This window comes from Ambystoma mexicanum, chromosome 9, assembly GCF_040938575.1.
Source record: "Ambystoma mexicanum isolate Mex_15411 chromosome 9, UKY_AmexF1_1, whole genome shotgun sequence".
NCBI classification, from domain to species: Eukaryota; Metazoa; Chordata; class Amphibia; order Caudata; family Ambystomatidae; genus Ambystoma; species Ambystoma mexicanum.
In genome coordinates, this window is record NC_090931.1 from 672,911,936 (window position 1) to 672,939,614 (window position 27,679).

At 45.7% G+C, this 27,679-nt stretch overlaps 1 protein-coding gene across 2 annotated transcripts in view; it reads right to left on the reverse strand.

Annotated features, from left to right (window-relative positions):
• Positions 1 to 27,679, reverse strand: part of ICA1L (islet cell autoantigen 1 like) — an 804,678-nt gene that overhangs the window by 605,820 nt on the left and 171,179 nt on the right. For both annotated transcript variants that reach the window (XM_069615515.1, XM_069615516.1), the window contains exon 3: positions 19,234 to 19,306. In XM_069615515.1, the coding sequence (XP_069471616.1) occupies positions 19,234 to 19,306 (73 nt within the window). The remainder of the gene's footprint in view (positions 1 to 19,233; positions 19,307 to 27,679) is intronic.

Genomic DNA, 27,679 nt, shown 5'->3' on the forward strand with positions numbered 1-27,679 from the left:
ATGGGGGAATATTACAGGCCTTTACTGTAGGAGTTTTGAAGAGATGTTCTTCCTTGACAAGGGTGTTTTTGCCCCGAGTAGGTTATAGTTGCCAGGGTTGATATTTGCACTAATATGATGATTGTTCTTTATTTTTTGTGGTAGATACAGGAGTGGATAGGATGACAGGAGCTAGGATCATTGAACAGTGACTTCCGGTGATAGACTGGTCCACTCATACGGATACAGGCTACCTCTGTGTCAACCAATTATTTATATGGCCCACCTATGAGGATCCAGATATCGTCCTTATAGTATGGGTTGGGCGACTGTGGGGTGCAACGACTGCCTGGCATCACCATTTTGTTGTTCTCAGGCACCCAAGCACCCCCGATCTCCCGACTGGTAGACTGAGGAGGTGGAGTTTAGATGGAGGAGTTTTCCTCTTCAAGATGGCGCGCTGTTGCACGGATTGACCTGAGTCACCGGCACATGCACAGTATGGGCAGATTAGTTAAAGGAGTTTTGTTTTTCCTTCCAGGGTTGAAGTGGCATTGACAGCGGAATTCGACATGGAGGTGTAGCGGGCCGCGAGAAGGTAAATTAGAGTAGTGTCGGGCTGCTCTAGGGGATGTGTTAGAAGTACTTTTGCTGTTATAGTAAATATACATTGACTGGAGCTACAACATGTGTTGTTGCAGAATGTTGAAATTGACAAACTCAGAAGTACAGAACCCGCGGGTGACTGTTGATCCTATCAGGTACTTATTTAATTAGAGGGAATCACGGTGGTGGTCTCGCACTAAGAAGTAGGTTTAATAGAGATTTTTTTCTTTTTAGTTTATTTGGTACGTTGAACGAACACGATATCCTTGACTGGTCTTGAGATAAGGAACAGCGTCCGGTTGAGTTTTAGGTACTCAATGCACAACAATACTTTACAGGTGATTTGGAGAAGGTCTTATGTAGAATTTGTATTCATGGTTAGCTGGAATAGTGTAAATTGACGGATTGTTTTTTTCCTTTTCTTCCAATGTGCTTCTCTCTATTATTTCTCTCCATCCTTGCCAGGTTAAGAGAATTGCAAGAGGAATATTTCTAGAATGGTCAGATATACTCCTTGATGAGGGCAACGGAAACTGGTTTTGAAGGCTGGATGATATTATAAGTGATCTTTGATATGTCTTTGAAGATGCTAATAGATATTAAACAAATGTCTACAGACAGGAATAATGATAGACATTCATTATGTTTCAGATTTATGAGGGTTTTCCCGTATGATGGGACAATATGTCCCGAAATGCGTAGGATTTGAGTCAACATAACCCTCGTTTATGGGCTTTCATTTTGAAATTTTTTTATTATTTTGAAAAAAAAATTGAAGAATTTTTTCTTTCTTGAAATATATATGTAATGTGCATCACTGTCAAGGCTTATAGGAATTGTAAGTTTATTTGTCTAGGTCCTGGTTAATATAAATTAGGGTGAATTGACAAAATGTTGAGTAGGTGATGTGAAGAATTTGTTGATTGATTTGTTTGGACTAAAGAGATCTATTTATTTTGTTGTATAAAATATGGTACAACAAACTATGAATATTGTGCTTAACATCAATTAATGATTAGTAGGACCATCTGTCCACAGTAGATGAGTGTGCAGGTAGTGCTCTAGGCAGGACTAGCCCGGACACCATTGCTGTTCATTATATTATAGGGCAAGGGAGCTAGCCCTTTTTTTGATCAGCACCTCCATTTAAAGAATGAAGTTAATTTAAATTGACTTGAAACTGTAGGTGAGAGTGTTCAAATACTTTAAGCTTGAGAGTGCAGTCCCCACCTAGTGCAGCTGGGAAAATCTATGCCAAGTTAATTCATTGTTGTCTTCAGGACTGGGTCAGCTCAGAAAATTTGTGCGATTTTTCCGCAACGGAAATGTTAGAGGGAGAAATGACCGAAGATTGTTTGCTCTAAATAATCTTCGGTCATTTCTCCCCTGAACATTCCCGATGTGCGGAAACCCCTACCCAAACCCCCACTAACCCCCCAGATCCCCAACCCCACCCCCTTACTTACCTTGCCTTCCTTCTCGGTGGACCCTGAGACACCTGTTCCCTTTCACTTCGGTGATTGGGAACCCAGCGCTGCAGGGTCCTTTTCATTTCTTTTTTTATTTTTCTCTGGGCACCTTCCGGGTGTGTCCCCCGCAACCCCTGCTCAGTATGCTGTATAGTATGGCGAGCGGGTTGTTGCAAGGGACAACCCTGCAGCTTTTAAGTCGGGTCAGCTGCAGAGGTGTCCCCCGCAAAACCCTGCTCACTATAATGAGCGGGCAGTTGCGGGGGACAGCCCCGCACCCTTTGTTTTTCCTTTTTTTTCTTTTTACCGACCTCACCAAAGAATACATACCACAAAAGGTTCGAACTTTATGTAGTTCAAACTTTTGGTGGTATGTATTTTAGGTCTTTTGGTGGGGTCGGTAACTTGTATATGGTAATTTTGTCCTATTCCAACTCAGCAGGAATAATCATCACCTTCAAGCTGGATTCCAAAAGGGTATGGGAACTCTTGAGCAATGTTTCAGGCTTGACCCCATAGTGAAAAAATATATAGTCCATAAATTGTATGCTATTTTTGCAGATCTTCGACTAGCCTTGGACTGTGTACGTAGAAATCAACTATGGCAGGCCTTGCAAGAATATAAAATCCCAGGACCCCTACTGTCCATCAGCAGGCCCTATTTTCCAACAATAAGGCTTCTGTGCGATGGGGGATTAGTGATGAATGTACAGAGAAATTTGAGGTCCAGCGAGGCGTGAGACAGGGATGTGTGCTGGCCCCACTGCTAGTTTGCCTCTATATTAATAGGCTTATAGAGGAGTTGGTGGCCAACAGCTGGGACTCCCCTAGGATAGGTAGCATGTACTATCCGGTGCTCTTTTTTGCGGCTGACATGGTACTACTATCGACAACCACAATGGGTATAGAGCAAACTCTAGCCATATTTTCAAAGAAATGTTACAAACAGGTAACGGCATACGATTATCTGGGTTTGCATTTTGATGAGAATGGTTCTTGGACTGAACAAGCAACAAAAGCCATCGACTCTGGGAAAAGGGAAAATACAGCGGCGGGATTAAGAAGTTATTACAGTTCCGGGGAGAGAGGGGTGGGCAGCATTGACTCTGGTCTTATAACTATATAAGTTGCAGGCCGTCCCAGCATCTCTGTATGGAACAGAGATCCGGGGTATACTAGATCAAACGCTCTTGGAGTGGTGGAAAACAACTTCTTGAAATCCCTGTTGATGCAACCAACTGGCGCACCTAATGCAATTTTACATCTTGAATGTGACCTCTGTCCTATTGAACGTCCCATATCCCCAAAACCGCCTCAGTTTGGATTTGTTTCTGGACGGTGCCAAATAAGGGCAAATAACTACTGATTAATTTTCTGGGACTGGAAGTTAGCCAATCAACTTCATGGCTAAAACACTTACAATTCTGGTGCAATAAGTTCCACGGAGGCAGGCTCCAATGTACTTACCAAAATGGCAGGCATCCGGGAATGTAGAAGAATCATGGAGGCTGCATGTTTTAAGCTCTGGTACGGGCAGCAGTAATTCAGGATTAAGCAAGACTTTGGCTAAGAAAAATAACTCTGATCTACACCTGGTCACTCTTCTAGGATTTAATAATAGACACATTGATGGTAGCAGCATTTATAAAGAACTGGAGTCTGTTAAACAACCCTGAATGTCCGGTATGCAGGGCCCCTCTTGAATCTGTTCCCCATTTTATGCTACTATGCCCCGGCTACAATGATCTTGGAGCCAAGTACTTGCTTACTATTTTTAAATTGAAGGATATCCGTAGGACTATTGACGGAGTGAATCTCTGCAGAAATACTGGCGAGTTAAACGTGACATTCTTTGTTGACTAATACCTATACAGGGCATGGCTACGGAGATCGAGAGTGATTATCTAACTACAAATGTTTTTGTTTTAGTACAATTTTAATAAACATAATAGACCTTGTATGAACTCAAGTATATGATCAATGGATTAGGATGTCTTTTCATCTTTATATTTACCTTTAGTTGAAACATGTGTTTTAAACTGGTTATGCTTTCTATGCATTTATGGAATATGCTTTGATGGTTTGAAAACCGAATAAATCTTAATAAAAAAAACAAAAAACAATGTCCATCGGTTATTGTCGAACCAGACGTCCATCCCTGCACTCTTCCCAGCCAACTACGTGGCAGCACATCACCCAAAGGAAGTGAATCGTCCTCTTCCATCATGTCGACATGAAGGGGTAGAGGGACATTCGACCTGAGGCATATGTTGTGCAGCATGGCACAGGCAAGAACTTTGTCCAACCTGTAGTGGGCGGGGTGTGTGAGCCCAACTTAACCCCACTGGTGCTTGAATGTGGGCAGGCCCCCTCTCATCCATCCTTACTTGCGGAGTCGGCGTCTCCGTGGAAGGGGAAGACACCAGCAAACTGCTGTGGAGATGCGCCACAGACTCAAGTGAGGTGCCGCCAAGCACCATAACCCCGGTGGAGGACGTTGACGAGTAAAACACGGCCCCTAACCCACAACATTGGCAAGGGACGCAGCTCCAGCTGACAGTCAGCTGTAGCCCACACAGGGAGCCCGTACCACTAACCCACCAGAGATGGTATTTTTATTTAATGAATAATGGCCCCTGAGGCTTTACTCCAACTATGCAAACAGGGATTTGGGCAATTACTATTTCTAAAAGCCTACAGGTTTTAAAAATGCTTCAGCATCCCGGGACCCAAGCACGGTCCATGTTGGAAAGGGGCGGGGCTTATCAGTCCTTTTAAGCCCTCCCGTGTCCTTCCACTGCCACACCTCTGGAGCCAGGGAAGCTATTGGCTAAAGTAAGTTGTCAAAATAAATAAAAATAAATGAAGTGGCCAATCCTGGGAGGGGGTGGTGTAGATAAGGAAGTGTGTGTGAATGTCTAAGTGTGAGTTAGTTGGGGGAGGACATGACGAGGTGGAGGACGTCTGAGACCGCAGTGAAGGCAAGAGTGTTTTGGAGTACAGAGGATATTGTTAAGAAGGGGGTTTGTGTGTGAGAGAGAGGAGTGTGAGAAGTAAAGTAGGAGTGGCGGAGTGAGATAGTAGTAGGAGTGGAAGTAGTAGTTGGGAGTAGAAGTAGTAGGTGGCGGGAGTAGGCAGCATAAGACATTAGTGGTAGAGTGGGGATTAGTAATAGAAGTGTGAGCTGGGTACCATATCCCTTGGTGACCAGGGCACCATATCCCTGGGAGTCCCTGAAGGTCAAACAGGGGCTAGTATAGAGGGTGAGCAGGACACCATATCTCTAGGGGTTTGCAATAGTGAGAGAGGTGTGCAGGGCATCATATCCCTGAGTGGCCTAGAAGGTATTAAAGAGAGGTAGTAGTGGAGTGGGAATAGTAGTCGTGGTAGTGCGGGAGAAATAACAGTGAGTGGGAGAGTAGGAAGATATTGGTATAAAGCTGAATAGGAGTAAGAACTAGAGGAACAGTAAGAGGCGGGAAGTAGAGTGAGAGGAAGGAGGGAAAAGGATAGTTGGGAGTAGAAGCGTTAATAAGAATAGAAGTGGGAAAGGAAATAAGATCGGAAGGTGGAGGAGGAAAGGCAGAGTGACAGATTGGAAGTGACAGTGACGTGGTGGGAGGAGAATAGCTTACGAAGTCATATTAGTGAAGGGTTCAGGAGTGAGAGGTTGTGATAGGAGTGTACGTGACACTGGGTGAAAGAAGAGACTATTCCCTACTATTCCCAGCCACTTACCAACAAATGGAGAGGGAGAGTTAGAAGTTCCCTAGGGAGTCAGATAGCCACCGAATTAGGGAGAACACCATTTGTTGTATTAAGAAGAGAGACAAATAGAGGTCACGATCAGTAGATTACTTACAGCCCGATAGGGACGTCTGGGGTTGAGAGGGAAAATAGAGAGCGAGAGAAAAGGGACAGTCCTAGAGCCAACTATTCTCCAGTCCCTTAAACCGCAATAGACCATTGCTGACAAATTATATTAATAAACACCCTTGGATTTTATTTAAGAGTCAGCGTGATTATTTGTGGCGGGCCGCACCGTCACACCATATATTAAGGCCCCTCCAGTCCGGTGTAGGCAGCTGGAAAGGAGCTTTCAACAGGTGAAAGCTCCACTTTATGTACAGCCTGGCTCCGACATGTGCCTCATTTTAGGCTACCACCAGTGGCATCTGTGGATTCCTCACAGGTGTCATTAGCCATGGTAGCTAGGTGTGTCCAGAGTCATCTGCAAGAGCAAAGGTGATAGGTGCCAGTCACAGAGCATTGTGGATGTGTGGCCTTTTAATGGGGCATGTTGATGGACACTCTGTGCATGCATTTTATATGTATTGTCGCACATGTCTTACAATCACAGAAGTTGCATGTGGAGTCATTCATCATTTGATTTGTCGTGTAACACCATGGACAGCTCACAGCCAGCGCTCACTTTCAGGGTCTGTGATTGTCATGGCAGGATGCCATCGTGCCTGCATTGGGCCTGTGCATTGCTCTCATGCATGTGCCCTGTTGGTTGGTTGGTCGTACATCTGCAGGCTTGTGTTGGCTGCATCTGTTCCATGATGGCTTCATATAGATCGTTACCTGAATACATGGCATTACTACTGCGGTGTTGCATTCCTTCGGTGCAGTGTTGAACTTTGTTTCATGACTAGTGATGTATAAGGTTTCATTGTGGTTCCTGTAGTCATGTGTGTGTTGCTAGCCTGTTGGGGCAATATTCCTTGGTGACTTACATAGTTGTAGGCGGTCATGTGTGCGGTGAGAGGACAGGTCCTGCATGTACAGGGCCTTGACAGGGCATGCAATGTTCAGTTGTGGCAATGCCCCTCCTCCGCTCACATAGCATTTCAGTAGTGCTGCAATATTACTTTGTGTGATGACACTTATACTCACCCAATATCATTGTCTGTTGCCCCCTATGCCTCCCCATGTATGCAGGCAGTGTGGTATTCCGGAGGATCATGGCATAGTGGGTGGAACCAGGGAAGCAGGCACAGCAGTGTGTGATGAAGCGATTGCAGGTGGCCTGGACATTGAGGGAATGATACTGCTTCCGGTTGCGGTATACCTCTTCCCCATGCCTGGGGGGGGGGAGGGGGCCAACGCCACATGGGTACAGCCCACAGCAGCAATCACATTGGGCACATGGGCAACTGCATAGAAATGTGCCTTCATAGCATTTCTCCTGTCCCGGAGTGGTGGCCAGGCAAATGTGCCAGGAGACATGGCGCAGGATGGCTTCCACTACCTGCACAAGCACGTTGGAAAATGTGGGCTGTGACATGCCCACAGTGTGCTTGAAGTGGCCAATTGCCAGGAATTGCAGGGCAGAAACAAGCTTCAGCAGTGCGGGGAGGAGGGGGCTGTTCTTATGTTGATCCTGTTCTGTATGTCATCGTGGATCAGGGTGAGCAGCTCAGTTATGGTTTCCCTGTTCAGACAGTAGAGGGTGATTAGCTCAGTCTCTGAAGAACCAGGCTGAGTGCCTGACCCGGGCTTGGTTGCTCGCCTTACATGGCGTCTCCTCCTCCTCCTCCTCGTCTTCCTCCTCTCTGTGCCATGTGCTACTCTTCGTGCCTCTGCAGCTAGATGTGGAGCAGAAGCAGCTGCATGTCCACATCCACAAGAGCTAGTAGCAACTTGGTGTTGGAAAGTGTGTTTGGGGAAGGCGTGTGCCTTGTGTACCCTTCTTGAGTGAATTGGGTTCACCTGTGGCTTAATTTATGGCACCTGTATATATTTACCTCCACCTTTGAAGTGGAGGTAACTGCACTGCACTGTTTTGTCTGAATTACTGCCCATTTTCAGTTGTATTTTCGGCAGTACTTCTACTTTTAATATGGCGGAAATGCAGTTTTGGAACTGTGCAGTGATTCCGCCAGTGGAATTACTGCCGACTCATAATTCGGCAGTATGGTAAGAGTGGCAGTAATTCTGTTACCTCCACTTTTACTGTATATGGCCATACTCATAATGACGCCCAAAGTCCCCTCCCTTTCCTGTGGACATATGGTTGGAGTGACCAAGGGGACCGGGTGCTGCCACTGGCTCTGCTATGTCGTGTCCGGGAACAGAGTGGGAAGGCTCCCCGGGCCAGCCAAACCATGCCTAGAGCAGGAGACATCATGGACTTGTCAGTTCCACAATGTGGTAATGTCTTTATAAGGCCGTAGGTATGGACGAGACTCAGTTGCATTGTAACACAAACATCAATATCTGTCCCCATATAACTCATGTATTACCAGGGACTGATGGCAGAGATAAAAAAGGCACTGCAGGCATTGCTCCAGATAACATTTTGAAGTGGGGAGTATTTTACTCCCTTATAACTCCCTAGTAAATTATTATTATTTTTTTTTTTTAGGGAGTAATAAAGCAAGTCCCATTCATAAAGGCAGTATTTTATGAGGAAATACAAGTATGTTTCGATGGTGCAGGGGGGGAAAGCCAAGGTGTCAATCTCAAGCAGATGGCTGCTGGTCAAAGCTGCCGAGTAGTGTTCAGAGAAGGTCAAATTATGTGCAGAGTAACATGTTGGGCCATTTAGTTTTGTTTTAGATTAGATGTTAACTCTGTAAGTGAGGGGAGCCCAAAGTTGCTGCTGGGTTTGAAAAAAGTACTCACTGTAGAGAGTAATTTACTTCTACACCATACTCCCCTTTTCAATATTTATGGCATTTCAGCTACCAATGGTACAGTACCAGAGCATTTTGCGCCATAAAAATATAAATTTTGACTAGTGAACGTGGAACGCATGTCAGGTCCCAGGTGCACATATTATAACCTCTAGCTTTGACTACTAGTCCATTTTCATCCACTTAGTCTAGCTAGACGGTAGCGGCTACGGTGAGCTGGTCCTATGGTGCAAGGAGGGCTATGAACTAGGAGTGCATTAGTCACTATTGTCAGTAACTTTTTCTACTCCTACATTCCCTCCCTTTACCACCATACCTATGGTGCTATTTCCAAATAACATTGGAAAGGGGACTTAAATGTTCTTAAAGACCGGCTGGCCAAAATGTGTACCTGCTCTTGAGCTTTATTTTAGAGTGCAATATTCACAGAAAGCCAATAGATAAACCCATGTGGCTGCACTGCAAAGATCATCTAGGAGGTACATACCTTTTAAATGCCAATGAAGCTGCTTTACATCAGACTGTGGAAGCATAGATGCCTTTTGGGAGTGGGGATCCTATGAGTGGGGTAGCATTTAATGATGCAAGGTAACATACATCTCAGGATAGACCCTTTAGCTGATTGTCTGCCAGGAGACCCTCCATAACTGAAGAAAAGATGGCCCAAAGATCAGATGTCATTTATTTTGCTTAAGTAGAAATGAAGGACCCTACGTGAACCAGGATGCACAGATTGCTTCCTGTCTATGATGTTGGTGTGAGCACAAAGTTAATAAAGAGCCCTTATGACTTATGCAAAACTCTGAGAATGAGAGGAGTTTTATGAACGGGCTAGGTTCAACACCTTACCATGCTTCTGGTGAGACCGACGTGCAGAGAAGGGTGGCCTGTCCCAGAAGCCACTTTGGCCTCTTAGTAAGGTATTTATTAGGCACAAAAACCTAGCTTCGGGAAGCAACAGAGCGCTTTACAATCATAGGGGGGGGAAGAACAAGGTTTGTGAGCAGAGAAACAAGGTAGTGGTTGGTTATCCAAAATGGGTGGCCGTGTAATAGTCACCAATGTATCTACAAGTAACCAGGGAAGGAAAAGGTGGGGATCAGAACACCAACTCTCAGTTAGGGTGGGGAGCGGAGGGTGTGTGGGCCTAACTTTTAGGTGTTACAGTGGCCCAAAGAACAGTGGGTCTCCTGGGGAAAAGCCAACAGACAAAAACCCCTTCACACCACAGAGTATAATGGCAGTGTCATGGAAGCAGGATCACTGAAGCAAACCAACGCTAGATGCAGCTGGTGGCCATAGAATACCCTTAAACATTTAAGACAAATATGCTACATTTATGATTTATGGTTCATTGTAGACTATTAACCGTGCTTAATCTAATATTTGGACGAGGAGGCGGGGAGGGTAAGAAGAATTCTTCCTACTCATTTCATAATATGTACGAGAGGTCAAATAATTTGATGCCACAAATGTCCATTCCTGGTCCCTCTGTTTCTCCTGGCACTTATCTCCACGTTTGCTACATAGTTGTCCTTTCCAAGACGGTGCCATCAGTACCGGCAAGGAACTAACTTTACCATTGCAGTTGTTTGTTCCGACATTGTTGGGATACTTTGTTTCTTCTGATCAAATGCCGGCAGACGACATCATTGCCTCGCTTCTCAATGCTAGGTCATGGTCTAGCACAGTGCTTACCTTTTGTACCTCCTGGCATCCTGTCACCCATTATTCTGCCTTCTCTTCTCCTATCTGTGGCTTTGCTGTCCATTGTCCTTCCCGTTCTGTCTCCTCATACCTCTCTATTGTGGTTGCTTCGGTCATCGCGGTTCGTGGATACCAGAACCGATCAGGTTTTTTCCCCTTCGCCAAAGGGTTTTTTCCTGGCATCTTTGGCAGTTGTTAGGCAGAAACCTGTGCAGTTCCCTCTGGGACCACTGCAAAAGATTTAAGACTACAGGTGTTTGGCAGTAAACCCACTTGGTAGCAGTCTGTACCACACAGATTCACTTGGTAGCTGTAGCTGAGCAGTCAGACTTCCCTCAAAAAGAGTTAGGCAGTAAACAGAGTATTCACAATAGGACAAAAGAAAACAGAACAAGTAAACACTGACCAGAGCTTGGTGTAAAAGAGATAATTATTTATTTAAAACCACATCTAGAAAAACACACAGGCACTAATAGTAAGCAATTCAAAAACACGGTCACTAAAAGATATACACTCCCTTAGAAGAATATTAGACAAGTCTTAAGTAAAGCCCCACTTGTTTTCAGACAACGGTGAGCGCTTAACGCAGATGGCACTCTAATAATTTGTTTAAAAAGGGAGAGAAAAGCAGAGAATAATATGAACAGATCCCAACGCTTTCATAAGAACAAAACAAGAAGGGAAGGCAAGTAAAACCGTGAAGTTAGAGTTCAGTAGGCCGGATCCACTTTAAGGGGATCAGAACGAAATGTGTCCAAGGTCACATGGTTGAAGTGCACAAGAGTCTTGCAAAGGTTCAAAAAGAGTTGGACCAAAAGAAAGGGACCAGTTAGAGGGTCAAGGCAGCCAGCCAAGTCCAGAAGTTTAAGGGGTTATTATTACCTTGTAGCAATCTTTAGAAAGGGGGCCTGGCGGACAGGGTACCTTAAAGTGGTGAGAATACTCCAGCGGTGGCAGTTGTTCCTGGCAGCGGATGCAAGTCGGTGCTTCGTCCGGGGTAAGAGGATCTCGTCGGGGAGGAAGGCAGGAGTCCGTTGCACTGCCAGGGAAGAAACCAGCCGCAGAGTTGTCAGGTAAAAGGAGCGGTCCTTTAATTCGCAGTCCAGTGGTAAGTGGCTATCCGGTTGCCGGGGTGCTTGGCACGGGCAATTCGACCACCAGCCGGCCTGGGATGCAAAGAGAAGAAGGTAAACTGGTTGTGCCCACCAGTCAGGGGAAGAAGCCTCTCCAGCCGGGAGATCTTCTCTGTCATCGGGAAGTGGTGAGTCGGTTCCGCAGGGCTCCACCGGTGGTGTCGTCGTGGTAGGTCGGCTCAGCTTCTCCCTCGTCGAATTCTCAGGTCCTGTGGCGACTTCTGAAGTTCCAGTCCCCAAAGGCCTGCTTTTATGCAGCACACCCCCATCCACTCAGCCTAGCTGTCAATCAAACATGCTAAGTTGGGCCAATCACACAAGAGTGCGACTTGAGTTACCAAGGTAACTCAGTCCAGGGTGCCTAAACCCCCTCCCACACCCCCTGTGGTACCCAGACAGAGTGGCACCACTTTTGGAGGCTTCTGTGGAGAAGCCCACCAAAAGGTGGAACAAAGGGCTCGACTTGGGTTGGAGTCACAGAAGAGAACACAAACGCCATTTTAGAATCGAGTCCTGGCAAAAAATACCAACCGGCGAATTAATATTAAATAAATAAATCGGCGGTATGTTCGAGGCTATGAGAATTAAATAATTAAAGTTGGTAGCCTCGAACAATGGGAAAATCCAGAGACGTGCCCCCTCAACTAACAGACCCCGGGGCAATCGAATTGCCCCGACCAGTACGTCCACAATATGATGGTTTGTACTGGTTTCTGTTAATAATTTGGGACTAGTAAAGCCAATGGTGACTTGACACGCCCTGGGAGACAGGAGTCAGTCCCAGGGTATGGAGTCTATGGTGGGGTGTCACTATGACACCCCTGTGTTACTGCACGGAGGGTGCCTTGTAACACACATAGTAAAAACACATGCGACCCTATGGAGTAAAGGACCCCATAGCCCATAAAACACATTAACAGTCAAAGGAACACCATAACTCATGTCCAAGAGTGGGAGAAAAAGAGTCTCACTCTTGGCAGGAGAAAAAAACAAACTCCAGAAATCCAGCAAAGCTGCTGGGGGACTCACTAGGTTAGGAAATTCAGTCTAAAGAGAGAATGCTCCCTAACAGTCTGCTAGGTTCTTCAAAGATGCCTCATCCTAAATAGAAGTATAAAAAGCCGAAGGAGGGAGGAGAGAGATTAAACCACCACCTATACCAGAAAACTCTGGTGAACTGCTCGGCCAAGAGTGTCCTGCCCTGACAAGGAATCCAGGCACTAATGTTTGGTGAAGATATGCAATGAAGGCCACATAGATAAGACAGATATCCAAGACAGGTAACCCCCTCTGAATGGGGACAGTCAGACCTCCGGGGGCATGAGAGCTGAGACCATCAGGCACATCCTTCCCAGTATGATCATAAATCTCAGAAATGCACAAAACAATCCATCTGGCAGCATCCGTTTATTAACAGCCACGTGTCCACAGGGGCACCAGCGTAACCCTGAAAGCCTCTGGCACTGAAGACAGACCATCTGAAGGATGTGCACGACCTGGTCCTTGAGAGGGAAAGCCCTGCACAGACATTTCCAAGATAGCTTCAATGAACTGGAGAGACAAACAGGGAAACGTGGGACCTCTTGCGTTTCAGGGTGAATTCCAAACTGTACAATAGGCTGCATGTGCGGTACAAATGCGCCGACACAAGGTCTGGGCTCAAATGCACCAGTCATCCAGGTAAGGAAAGACATGAATCTTCAACATCCTGTGATGAGCTGCCACAACCGCCACCAGATGGTGAAAACTCTGGGCACAGAGGAAAGACTGTATGACAGAACTCAGAACTGGAAGTAGGAGTTTTCAACCACGAACCTCTGTTACTTCATGTGCTTGTGCAGTAACGGCACATGGAAGTAGGCATTCTGAAAGTCCAGAGACATCTACCTGGCCGGCAGCTCAAGGGTCTGGAGCATCTGGACTGAGGTAAACATCTACAACTTGGCCTTGTGCAGATACAAGTACAATAGCCTCAGATCCAGGATAGGGACGTATGTCTTTCTTCAGAATCATAAAGTAAAGGATGTACCAGCCCATTGCTCGCTCTGAATGGGGCACCAATTCTGTGGCACACTGCCTCAGAAACTGACTGACCTCCTGCAACAGGGTAGGGTCTGGAGACAAAAGAGGTCCCAACGTTTTTAATGGAGCAAGACATGGGTTTGTGCTAGCCCTATTTTTATTTCTTTTGAATATTAACTTTTTAGCAAATGCAATCCAAAAAATAGATTACGATGCTTCAATGATAGGAGAAAAGAAAGAAGGTATTTTGTTATACGCTTATGATGTGGTGCTTGTTTTGAAGACTCCAGTTGGTATATAAAAACAACTTTTAACCCTAGTGAACTACTGTTCAGAGAGGGCACTAGAGGTCAACCTGAAGAAAAAAAAAATCCACGATATGCCAAAAAAGTAAAACAATCAAAGTACAGTTCATTCTTAAAAGAGAAGTAATTAAGCAGATTGACCACAGTGCTTCGAAGCCATACCAGTACGCGCTATACAAATGCCAAATAAGATAACACATTCACAGCTGTCCTTTACCTTCACAGCATTCTCGAGATTAATGGAGGAAAAATGATTTCCTAGCAATGTAGACTGCATTGCTGTCTCTTCTTCTATCCACGTACTTCGCACGAACCACAAGATGAAAAAGTTTGAGACAAAACTAAAACATCACAAAAAAAAAATAAAAAAAAAATAACATAACATTTAGATTATCTGGGACGGAGACTGTCTGCCAATGGGACATGGTCTGGCCAAATACTAAGAAGAAACTTTACACTAAGTCAGTGGGTGGGGATCTGGAGGGGGCTCCACTCTGACTTTTATGAGGAAATCTGGTGGAAAATGCCATGGAGTCTTTAGAAGTCCAAGCCTGTTCAGCAGTACTCTATGGTGCGGAACTCTGGGGTCACACCGTTTAAAAACATAGTATGTTGGGTAGAAAGTGTTTTTTTTTGTTAAATGCGTTGGGTTTACCCAACAGTACCCCCCGCAGTCCCAACAGATTCGGAGACGGGGCTAGCCATTTCAGTGCAATGCATGGTTAAAACCGCTCCTATTTTGGCAATGTAGTAATACTAATGCAGAGCTATATTTCCACAAAAGAGTTCTGTAGGAAATTACTAACCAAACAGACACTAAGTCGAAATGGATCTCTTTCATTAAGTCTTTTCTAAATTATTTGAATCTTGGTCATTTGTGGAGCGAGAAGACCCGTTTGTCAAATAAGGAAATCAATAAAAGGTGATACTCGCTTGAGGGTGGTTTATGACAAATGTATTGTACGCCTCTAAACTGGGCCCTAAAACACTAAGCTATTTATATGTGAAAACATTGTGGGGCTGAGAGGTATATCTACAGTGGATCACAAGCCCTGTAAACATGCACTTTATCTGCGTTTTGATATATTACCACTAGCAAGCATAGTGGTAAAACATCATGTTTGGCAAATTACACTTTAGGACCGGAAACTATTGTACATTTTCAGTTTCTGTCCTTTTTATCATATCTAATGAAGAACATGTCTTGTTTCCCCTTATTGTCAGCTAAAAGAAATCCTATGCTCGTCTGAGGCTCTAGTATTTTGAGAACCTCGAATGACCAGGGTGTGATACACTCCGTGTCAAAATATATTCACTGTGCCGGGCAGCTGCAAAGAAAAGACTTATGAATTTGCATACCTAACATGATGAATATCTGTGCATTTGGATATGCTGTGCTTTTTGACTTGTATGCTTGTTTTTTTTTGTCTCGTCATTGTAAGATGTATTGTGTTTATGATGTGCATTTATGGATATGTACCTTTATCCTAACAAAGCTTTATGATGAATTGAAACTGGAACAGTAAGCCCTCTGCACACAATGGATAAATAAATGACAAAAACTGCCACTCCCTGGTCAACAACATAATGGAAATCAAACAGTTCAGTCCAGCAGTAAAATCCAGTAACAGGATTCTGTGCTTATCTCAATTGCCCTGTTGTACCTCAACAGACTCAGTCCTCCATCTCCGACCACAACACCTTACACTACACTCACAGAGACCACCTTGCAGAATGTAGCTTTATCCTACTATTACCACATTAACCTTCACATATAAATACCACAGATTACCTATGTAGCTTCATCACCTCTTCCTCCAATGCCAGTAGCTAAGTTGGCCTTAAAGCACTGTCATTTAATAGATCTTGGGCCATTCTCTAGGCATATAACCTAGGCATATGCCCCCCCCCCAGTCTTCCTGCTGATGCCGCACCAAAGGGAGCTGCAGCGGTCCACAGCAATGCAGAGGCCTGGGAGAGGTATGCGAGACCAGGAGGTGGCATGCAAAAAGCGCAACCACTGATAAGCGCAGCTTTGGCAAGGGGATGAATATCACGGAAGAGCTGCTGGTTGGCAGCGTATTATGAAGAAGAGCAGTGCTTTGGCAGGCAATAACAGCTGGAACCCGCGCCGAAGGAGAAGCCTCACATATCCCCTGAAGTCAAGTATGTAATTGGCCAGGGCGGGGGGGCAATCCTGGCAAGGTGAGGGCGAGTTAATTAACAGGAAAGGGTTTAGTGTGGGTAAGTATGGCAAGATCAGGAGGAGGACGGAGTGAAGAAGTGTGGATGTGGTTGGATGGTGGGGTTCTGTGCAGTGGTTGTAAGTAAGAGAGAGGAGAAAGTGGAGCAGTAACTCAACCTGGAGCAAGAACTCAACCTCAGCAAAAGAGTCATCAGGAAACAAGAAAAAACCTGGCACAGCTCCAGGACTGCATCCAACATGGCACTCAAGGAAGTCTGAGCAACCCGCCAACAAATATCAGAACAGCATAGCAGACGCCGACAACAAAAGCAGAGCCCTCTTCAAAGCGGTCATGCACTGAGTCAACCTGCTATCCGACCCTGCCATACCACACTTCATAGAAAGATTCACCACCATCCACACCTTCATTGAAAAAAACAGCAAGATTTGCCAGCACACAGACACCAGCTCTGTATCCACAGACCCACCTCACGCCCCCCATCGCGAAATCGCCACGAGCTTGACAACATTCAAGACACTCTCTAAAGAGGACCTGGTGGAAACCCTGGCTTCCCTCAAAGCCACACTGTATACAGACGACATCCTCCCAGCATCCCATCCTTAACACCCTCCATGCAGAAGCTCACCTTCCCTACCTGGATATCATCAACAGCTCCCTAACTCAAGGGACCCAACCATCAACCCTAAAGAGAGGACAAATCCTCTCTATAGTAAAGAAACCCACTCTTGATCCCGACAAACTAGGCAACTATCGCCACATCACCCTTCTTCCCTTCCTAGGTAAGATCATTGAGAAAGTGGTAGCCACGCAACTGGAGCAACACATGGACGCCAACAATATCCTCCAAACCTGCCAATCCAGGTTCAGACCCAAATGCAGCACAGAGATGGCAACTATACAGGCGGTTGATGACGCCCTCAACATCCTTGACGACGGCCACCTCTGCCTCCCGGTTCTACTCGACCTCATATACGCTTTCGACACAGTAGAACACCAGGCGCTCATGGACACCAGACTTCGGTGCAGGGGATCAGCTACCTTGTCCTATGCTGGTTCAAGTCCTACCATGCCAACCGACAGCAGTTTGTTCAGACGGTCTTCTCTAGATTGCCAATGCTACCCATCATATGTGAAGTCCCGCAGGGTTTCACCCTCTCCCCAGTGATCTGCATTCTATACATGGAGATTCTGCGAGCCTTCCTAGCCACAAATAACATCCACCAATACACACAGCAATACCTCAAGATCGACTCCATCAAGAACATCCAGAGGCTCAAAACCTGCCCCTCGCCTGTCCAGTCTTGGATGTCCAATACATACTTGAAGCACAACCCCTCTAATACCGGATTCCTACTCCTCACCAACACCACCAAACACCCAGACATACAGACCTGCCTATCAACCATGAACTTTGAGGGCTTCACACCTGAGCTCACCTCCTACGCCAAGTCCCTTGGGTTCCACATCGACAAACACCTCTCATTCAAGACACACACAGCTAAGAAAACTCAGACAGCTTGGTATCAGTTCTCCCTCCTGTGGAAAATCAATCCCTTCCTTCCTCCGGACAGCTTTATATCCACTGTTCAAGCACTGGTCCTATCGCAGCTGGATTGCGGCAATGCCCTCCTCGAACGGCTCCTGTTGTCCTACCTTGTACCCCTGAGAAGTGTCCTACACGCAGCCGCACTCCTCATCAATGGTCTACACAGATACGGCCACATCACCCCAGCCTTCAACAACCTTTACTGGCTCCCACTGCACACAAGAATTACCTTCAAGTCTTGCTGCATCATCTATAAGGCAGTCACCCTCAAGTCACCCACAAGTCACCCAGCTACCTGGCAGAGAAACTCAGCATCTCGGGCAGACAGCGCACCATCAGAAGCAAGGACATGTGCAAACTTGAAATCTGCTGCTGCAAAAAGGAAAGGACCAGAAAACAAGCCTTCTCTGCCTACACCCCAAAGCTATGGAACCTTCTCCCTGTCAGCATCACACCCCCCCCACACTCCTACGATTTAGAAAAGAACTCAAGACCCACAGCTAGACCATCATGTCGCGCCCCGAGCCACCTAACACACTTGACGACATCCACCCCTCTCCTCCCTGCCACCCTGTACAGCTGTACCCTCCTCTGTATCCTACCCCCCACTGTATATCTGTTCTGTTACCTCGGACAAGCTCTTGGTTATGCATCTGTACTCTTGTATACCTCTGTAAGGCGCTCAGTTGTGCATATGTATTGAAGCTAGGTCGGCTCTCAATTACAATAATAATAATAGAGGAGGCTGTAATGCTATTGAAGCAGAAGGGATAGCAGTGGAAGTAGAAGTAGAGAAGTAGTATTAGTGGAAAGTGATAGAGAGGTATTAGTGGTAGAAGTTGTAGGAGCAGAGGGAGTACAATTAGTGAGGCGGTAGTTGTAGCAAATGAGTAGGATTGGCCTAGGGGAGAAGTTGTTGGAGAGGGTAGAAAGAGAGAGAGGAAGGGGAGCAGTACAAAGTAAGAGGAGGAAGAGGATTAACACTTCTGATTTTATACTTTGTGCTGGCAGTCGGCACGGAGGTACAGACTGAGGACCCCAGAAGCTTGTTCATTTATAAAGGGGTTACCCTCTGACAAACTAACTTTGTAAAAAGTATACAGCAAGAAGTCTGCTTAACACCCCCCCGCAAAATAGAATTAAGTATTAACTGCTTAACAGCTAAACAGTTAAGGTGCATCTCACCAAAATAGGAATCATGAGCAACCGCAACACATCACAAGCTGTCATATTAAGAGCCCTGATGTAGAGCTAAGCTTGAAACATGTGTAGGCTTGTGTGAAATGACTGAACTTAATGCATACAGATTGATCTATTGGATGATTTTGTAAGACACATTCTCCTGGTCATCACTTATACTGACTGAAGAGTATAAGTTCCCAATTATATTTAACAGAATCAATCATTCATTAATAGATACCAACCTTTTAGATTGCTTACTTAAAAACACTTCTAACAGCAACAACCAAACATAATTTCTTCTGTGACACAGGTACTGTGGTGATCTGCCATCACTTAATGAATCAAATTGTCAGAATTGAATTATAGATAATACACTGTACAGACAGATCTTGTATAATAGATTCTTGCAGAATACTGGTACTGTGGAGGTACATACCATCAAGTCGCTGCTGATATTTCTCAATGATCTTTAAAAGTTCTGCACCAGTCACCTGAACAGATTGAAAAATCTTGGGGAATAAAAAGAATACGTCAATGTCAATGACAGCAAGGTGTCCATATGATCAGCTAAAACATGTCTGCACAGCAAGGTGAAATAGCTCACTGAGCTAAATGCTCACAACCGAGATCTGTGTTGAATCTGGAGTACGTTATTTCATTCACAGGGTTGCCCCACACTACGGTGATAATCCCTCCTACCAAGTGGGGATATAATATCTATTTCATCAAAAGAAGGGACATATACATACTTAATGACACAACATGTTACCCTCAGAAATCTGAAACCCACCACAGCCACTCAACAAATGTGGGCTGTGTGTAATCTAATTAATAACATATACCAAAAAATGTTTGCTAAAATATCATATTTAATTCATTTGCTTAATCGCACAAGTATCAAAAACATTTTAAAAATACATTTAAACCAAATAAAAAATATACAATGCTAAAAGTAGTTATTCCACCACACAGAGTCAAGTTTTACAAATACTTGACACTACACAGTAGCAACTCAATTCCTCTTGCTTCCTACTGTGTACAAAAATTAGCCCAACTTATATAAGTTTCTGTCCTTGATATTATTATTAACTGGACATTCTTCAGGGGCAGAAATGTGTCTTGTGCTTCCTGTAGACTTCTCTATTCTTTTCTCTATGGTCCCGGTTCCTATAACTGAGGGTACATACAAACAAACGTATTACTACACGGGCATGATTGGTTATTTTACTAAACCTAGCCAAACCTAATCACCATTAGGATGCAACAAGTATACAATTTGTAATATACTCGTGCTTCAAACTTGTAGCAGTAAATGTTGTCAAGTTTTTTTAACAATTGCAATGTTTGTTCTTCACTTTCACAGTGGTTTGGAGAAATAGCCAGAACCTAACCATATTCTTCTAATGTCATTTTTAAATTTGCCGTGCCTTGATGTGCACAGTATCACCATGAGCCTCACATCAAACAATACATCGGGGGAGGGCAACATAAGTATATAAATTAGGTCCTCACCTCGGTACCGTACACAGCTACTCTCTCTCTTGGAAAAGATAATTAAATCTATCTTGCACCCAGACAACCGCAACACAATGTGTCCACCATGCGGGTCATTAATTGGATCTGATGGAAACAAAAGAAACTCAATAAGTTTCTTGAATTTTAAATTAGGGTGAATAATTTAAAAGGTTTAGTCAGATCTACATACACACAGACTAAAGTCTAAACCCTTACCTTCATGTAGCTACTCTATAGGGCATAGGTAGTATCTAGGACCTGCAGTCTCCAGTAGGGAATCCCAATCTCTGGTTTTCTATCCACTCAATGGATAGGTAAGCGTGTATCCTATAATGAGATAAACATACCCATCACAACTTTAAAAAATGACTAGACTAACTCTCACAAGCGTCCCTCCCTTTGGAAATCTCTTGCTTACCTCTTACAGGCATATGTCTGGCAAACGTCCAATCTGCTATACAATGCTTCCTGGAATGCCCGAGATACGAGCATTAAAAACCATTAGGACGCCGCAAATGCCATAATCCCGTACAACGTAACATGATGACGTCATCGCGTACAACACAACGCGACAACGTCATCGCGTACAACACAACACGATGACGTCACAAGGAGATGCGTCGTTGCCTAAGCAACCCGCCAAGATACGCTGTACTGCGCCCTCATCCCACCATTGAACGGGAGGGCAAACCCACTCAAGTCCACAGACAAAATTCTAATGTCTACTGCACGACATTGTTCCATCTCGCACCACCCGAGCCTCAGTTAACAAAAACATTCTGAGACTCCAAATGGTCAGGAGTGGAATTTAGTTGCTCACTATTGTCCTGATTCTTATTCCCTAATATGGTGTCATTTGTATGCATGTATCCATTATATGTACTGCATGTTCGCCCTCATAACTCATGGTGATTGGGCTTAATGCCACTGGCATGAAAAAACAGCTTCTCTCTGAGGCCTTCCTCTACAATCATGGTTAACATTCCAGTAGTTCAGATTGTCCAAAGAGCACATCAAAAATGTTTGTTATCTTGTATCTCAATTTCCATGGACAATATATCACAATCCATTACATACCACGAATCTATCTAAATTTGACTCCACGGACAAAGATGGATGTGTGTCCTAAGTTCATTTAAGGAACAACAACACAGATAAATCTATTCATTCCCTTTCTTATATAGAAATAAAGGACCGAACATCATGTCCTTACCCTGATTAGTTGGTATACATTCTCATTAGCAGTCAAACTTCTGCATCAATAGGGACCATCAACAGAATGTGCAAGGCTCACACGGTCTTCGTAATTAACCAGATCATGACTCATTTAATATTGTGCCACTCAATATTTTCATTTAGCCCTATTACATGGCTATTCATTAGAAAAATGAGTTTCTGTTCTAAATTAATTACATTTCCTATTGATTTCTTCCTGGGTTTTCCCCTTAACTGTTTTCAAAATACACCATTCAAAATCCATAAAAGAATGGCCCCTCTCTTCATAGTGTTTAACCAGAGGGTAATTTTCAGTATGGTTTTTTAGGCAGCTCCTATGTTCAATCAAGCGTGTCTTGCATTTCCTGTTGGTATTCCCTATGTACAATAATGCACATGGACATCTGATCATGTAAGGGATACATTACTCACTGTAATCGTATTTCTAATGCTTGTATCTGCTTAGATTCACATGCTGTGCATAGGCCGACATCTAGTGAAGCTGCGGAGTATTACAGTTTGTTTTTCGAAACTCGAAAAGGGCGTCGACACAGGGCGTGCCAGTAATACTATCCCTAGTGTGACGTCCACTGTACCCATGATCCCTCATGCGTCTAGGACCCTCAGATTGTATTTTTTCTGACATGAGGTACCATGAGGAGTAGCGCGAGTACAGATAATCCAAGCAGACAGATAGAAAGGTAAGACTACAAGCATCCATGCGCCTTCTCTCAAAGGGGAGGAAGGGTGGGTCGCATGTGAATCTAAGCAGATACAAGCATCAGAAATACGATTACGGTGAGTAATGTATCCCTTCTGAGGCTTGTGGAATCTGCTTAGATCACATGCTGTGCATAGATTAGCGAGCAGTACCTGAAGAAGGAGGTGGGATGTGAGAAGGGTCATGAGCAAATAAATGTCTTAGTCCCACTTGTGTATCTGTCTTGGAATGAGTGTCAATGCAGTAGTGCTAAGTAAGAGTGTGAATAGAGCTCCAAGTAGCTGCTTTGCAAATGGTGTCAAGGGGTACATTTGCAATGACAGCCAGAGTGGCCCCAATGCCTCTTGTAGAGTGGGCCCTAGGCGTGAATGGCAGAGTCTTTTCAGAAAGTGAGTAGCACAGCTGGATACAGTTAATAATCCACTTAGAGATGGCACCTTTGGAGACGCGATCCCCCTCTCTGCCTGTAGCTACGGAGACAAACAGCTGATCTGTTTTCCTAAGCGGTCTGGTCTTGTTTACATAGTAGAGGACCGCCCTACGCACATCTAGTGTGTGTAGTTTCACCTCAGCCAAGCTTTGTGGGTCTTGGAAGAAAGCCGGAAGCTCGATGGACTGGTTCACGTGGAATTTTGAAATAAACGTAGGTGAGAACCTAGGGTGTGTGCGTAAAACCAGTTTATCTTTATGGATAGTAAAGAAGGGATCTTGCACTGAAAGAGCCTGAATTTCACTGACTCTTCTTATAGATGTAATTGCTACTAAGAAGGCCGTTTTGTAAGTCAGGTGTTTCAGACTGCTTTTGTGCATGGGCTCGAATGGGGGGCCCATGAGCTTAGATAGCACCACGTTAAGGTCCCATCCTGGTGGTGGGTTTGAAATAGGAGGGTGAAGTCACTTTACTCCTTCCATTAAGGCTTCAACTACTGGTACTTTCCACCACGACACCTTGTTATGGGAAGTGGTGTATGCTGACAGGGCTGCCAGGTGTACCTTCAGCGAGTTAAAAACCAGTCCTGCGTCCAGCAGGTGGAGCATGTATGTAACAATAGTGGAAGGAGTGCAATCAACTGGGTTGATTTGTTTATTCTGGCACCAAATAACGAATCTCTTCCATTTGTCAAAGTAGCAGTGCCTCGTGTTAGGTTTCCTAGATTCCTTTAGGATGTCCATACACCTCTGTGGTAAATTGAGATGTCCGAACTCTATGACCTCAGGAGCCATGCTGCCAGGTTCATTGAGTTGGGTTGAGGATGCACTGTTTGACCTTGGTGCTGGGACAGTAGGTTATACCAGCCCGGAAGTTTTATAGGTTCGCACACCGCCAATCTGCGTAAGTGTGGGAACCACGGTTGTCTTGCCCACATGGGAGCAACTAGGACGAGCGTCATCGATTCTCTGTTCATCTTGTTGACCACCTTCCTGATTAGAGGAATTGGTGGAAAAGCGTACGCAAACATCCCTGACCAGTTCATCCACAGGGCGGTCCCCTGGGAGTCTGGTTGGGGGAACCTGGATGCAAATCCTGGGCATTGTCTGTTTTCGCTTGTGGCAAATAGGTCTATAGTGGGGAAACCCCACTGAGAGAAGATATCTTCTACGACTTCTCTGTGTAGACACCATTCGTGTTCCTCTGGGAGGGGGTCTCTGCTCAGAGCATCCGCTAGGGAATTGAGATTCCCCTGGAACATGTTGCAATGACAGGAAGATGTTCCGTCTGAGTGCCCATATCCAGATTTTCTGGGAAAGCTTGGACAGATTTGGCGACCGAGTCCCTCCTTGCTTGTTCAGGTAGAACATGGCTGTAGTGCTGTCCGTCCGGATTTGCAATGACAGATTTAACAGGTAGGGCTCGAACGCTTGAAGTGCTCTGAATACTGCCAGAAGCTCTAACAGGTTGATGTGATTCTTGGCCACTGAGTGCGACTAGAGACTCTGAGCTGTGTGGTGGAGATGGTGAGCTCCCCACCCCGTCAGGCATGCATCGATTGTGACTACCGCCTGTATCTCGGGATCGTAAAAGGGTTTCCCCCTGGACAGATTCTCTCTTGTCCACCAGTGAAGGCTTTGTACAAGTGTTGGCGAAACGACCACTAGATCGTCCCACTGACCACTTACCTGAGACCACTGTTTCGCCAACCATTCCTGCTTGGGACGCATGCGCAGGCGCGCGTGGGGGACCAGGTAAATACATGACGCCATCATGCCCAGCAAACGCATTGCTTTGCGTACCGTTATCTGGCGACCGGACTGATATTGCAGAATTTGCAGCTGTATAATCCAAATTCTTTCCTCGGAAGGAAAGGTCAACCCCTCTTGAGTGTCTAGGATAGCTCCTAGGAACTTTTTGGATGTGCTTGGCACCAGACTTGACTTTTTCTCGTTTATTGAGAAGCCCAATTCGAAGAGGAGGTCGATAGTCCTTTGAATGTTTGCTCTGCAAATTACTGGGTTCTCCCCCGTGATGAGCCAGTCGTCCAGGTAAGGGTACACTGGGATTGCCTCCCTGCGTAGGTGTGCTGCCGCCACCGCCAGTACCTTGGTGAATACCGTTGGAGCCGAAGCTATCCCGAAGGGCAGTATCTTGAACTGGTAGTGCCGACTGTCCACCTTGAAGCGCAAGTACTTTCTGTGCGCTGGGAACACGGAAATATGAAAATAGGCATTTTTCATGTCCAATGTTGCCATGTAATCCCCCTTTTTTGGGAGGGGGATTACCTCCTGGAGAGTAGTCATGCGAAACTTTTGGGGCTTGACATACTTGTTTGCAGGCCGTAAATCCAATACTGGGCGCATTGTCAAATCTTTTTTTGGCACAAGGAAGTAAGTTGAATAAATACCCTTGTTTACCTGGTGTCCCGGGGACGAGTTCCATCGCGTCCTTTGCTAGCAGATTGACAATCTCCTCGAGTAGGATCTTCTGGTGGTCCAAGGAATGTATTTTTTGTCGTGGAGGATGGTTTCTGGGACGCTCCAACAGTTCTATGCAGTACCCTGCGGATACTGTGGACAGCACCCATCTGTCTGATGTGATCCCTTCCCAAGCTTGGGTGAAGTTGGAAATGCGTCCCCCTACTGGGGTTGCGTGAGAAGGGAACCTGAACGGAGCGTCACTGTTTTGGTGGAGGCGTGCCGCCTCCTCTACGGGGGCTGCCTCTACCTTTTCCGCGTCCTCTTTTATTACCCCCACCGTAACCCTGGGTAGACTGTTGGTTATTATTGCTCCACGGTGTACCCTGCCCCTGGGAATAGTTAGATGCTCTCTGGGAATTTTGGCCGCGTGGGCGACAAAAATTGACATTCCCTCACTGATTAGGGGGTTTATTGGTTAGTTGGCCTAGGGATTTGAGTGTTTCATACTCGTCCTTGGCATTTTTCAGCGCATCCTCGACCGTTTTACCAAACAACAGATCCGGCTCTACCGGTTTATCTAACAATGATGCTTGGGTTTCAGCTTTGAATCCAGACTGCCTTAACCAAGCGTGTCTCTTGATAACAGTTCCTTCTGCTATCAATCTGCTGGCGTTATCCGCGGCATCAAAGGTTGCCTTTAAAATGCAACCGGACACAGCTCTTCTCTCCGCCGAAAATCATGCCAACTGGCTCTTTAGGGTTCGGGGGCAGAGTCTATGAGTGCCGCAACTTCTTCCCACTGATGGCAGTTGTAGCTGGCCAACAGGGTGGTGGAGTTGGCAATCCTTGCCTGGTAGGCGGAAGTGGAGGCTACTTTCCTGCCCAAACCATACAGTTTCTTGCTCTCCTTGTCGGGAGGAGCTTCGGACGATGACAAGGGTGTTCCAGCCCTCTTACGGGTGTTTGTAACAACCAGGGAGTCCAGCTTCAGATGCCCCCTTATATACAGTGGGTCTGATTGGGCTGCCCTGAAAAGTTTCTCAATCCTGGGGTTCACTGCTCTGGTGAGGTTAGGATTTACGAGTGAAGGGTCTATTCTCCTCTGAATAGACTTCAGGATAGGGATGGCCTGAGCAACAGGCCTCCTTTCTCCCACTAACTCTTCGGCGAAGTCCCTCTCCTCTTGAGCACCCTGGGTGTCAATGTGGAAATGTTCAGCTGCTCGAGACAGAACTTCATTCAGGAGAGGTTGGTTGTCGACAGGGGAGTCGGTAACCGGGGGTTCCTTCTCTACAGGGGAATCTACTCTGTAGGTTTCCGGGTCGTCTTCATCCTCTTCTTGGTCCTCATCATCCCCATAGTAGCCAGTACCAGTTTGTTCTTCCAACATGCCCAAATCTGGATCCCCACAAAAGGATGTCTCTCCTTGATACCGAGTGTAGGGCTGTACATAGAAGGGGTCCGAAGACAGTGTTGGTGTTTCCAACCGGGACTTTTTACTTGGAGGTATAGGATCCTTAGAGCCTGAGGGTGCTGACCCGTCGGGAGTATAAGAGAGAAAGTGTTCAGGGTTTTTTGCGTAAAAATCTGCCAATGATGACATCCTTGACATGACCCTGTATGTCATCACTAGACCATTCTCTGGAACTGGGGATGACTCTTTCTGGAAGTTTCTCTGACTTATCCTGACTAGACTTGGTGGTCTGAGTAGGGGTCTTTGTGATAGCAGAAGACTTGGACTTGTCTTGTCTGTTTATGAGCAGTGGAGTGTCTTAAAGGTGTGGAAGTAGGCAGAGGCTGCTTCCTTTGTTGTTTTTCCCCCTCCCCGTGAGTGTAAGTGTTTTCCCTGTTTTTTCGCCCCTTCGGAGCCTTTCGACGCCTGCCGTCGAGGTTCGGGGGTAGTGTCCCTATCCTTCGAGTGTGGAGGTAGGGTTTCGGGAGCCACCATAACGCGGTCTGCAGGCGCCGACTCCTGGAGTGCGGTCTGGGGATGGAAGTCGGCTTCGTCCTCCGACGATCGAATGTCATGATCTCTGCTTCCAAAAGGTCAGGGTTTTCCCAACTCCCTTGGAAGCAGATCCATAACCCAGGTTCCGAGTGCCAACCAGTCCCAATTGGGACCTTTTGGACCCAGTCCTGGCGCCAGTGGCACCAGGCTCATAAATATGCCCAGTCCCAGCGCTGGAAGCGCCGGGCTCATAATGCTTGGGTGGACTTACCTGCAGCAGACCATGCTGCTTACTTGCCTGCCAGTTGAGCCTCTGATCCTCTTCTGTTTGGAACTACTTTTCCTGTTGGGTGGGGCAGGAGCCACTCCCTAGATTCAGAACACTGGAACTCTTCTGGAAAGCAAGAACTCTTTTCTTACCTAGGCGTGGCTGTGGAAGGAGACACCTAAGCACTACAGGGGGCTATTTAAACCACACCCGATGGATGAATCTTGCTTTGCATTATTCTGCATCCTCTGCAGCAGAATGCTCATCGTGTCTTCTGCATCTGATCCTGGGCCTAAGGAAAAAGGCTTACCATCCTGAATCCAGTCTTCAGCAACACCTATAAAGACAAGAAAGAACAGGTT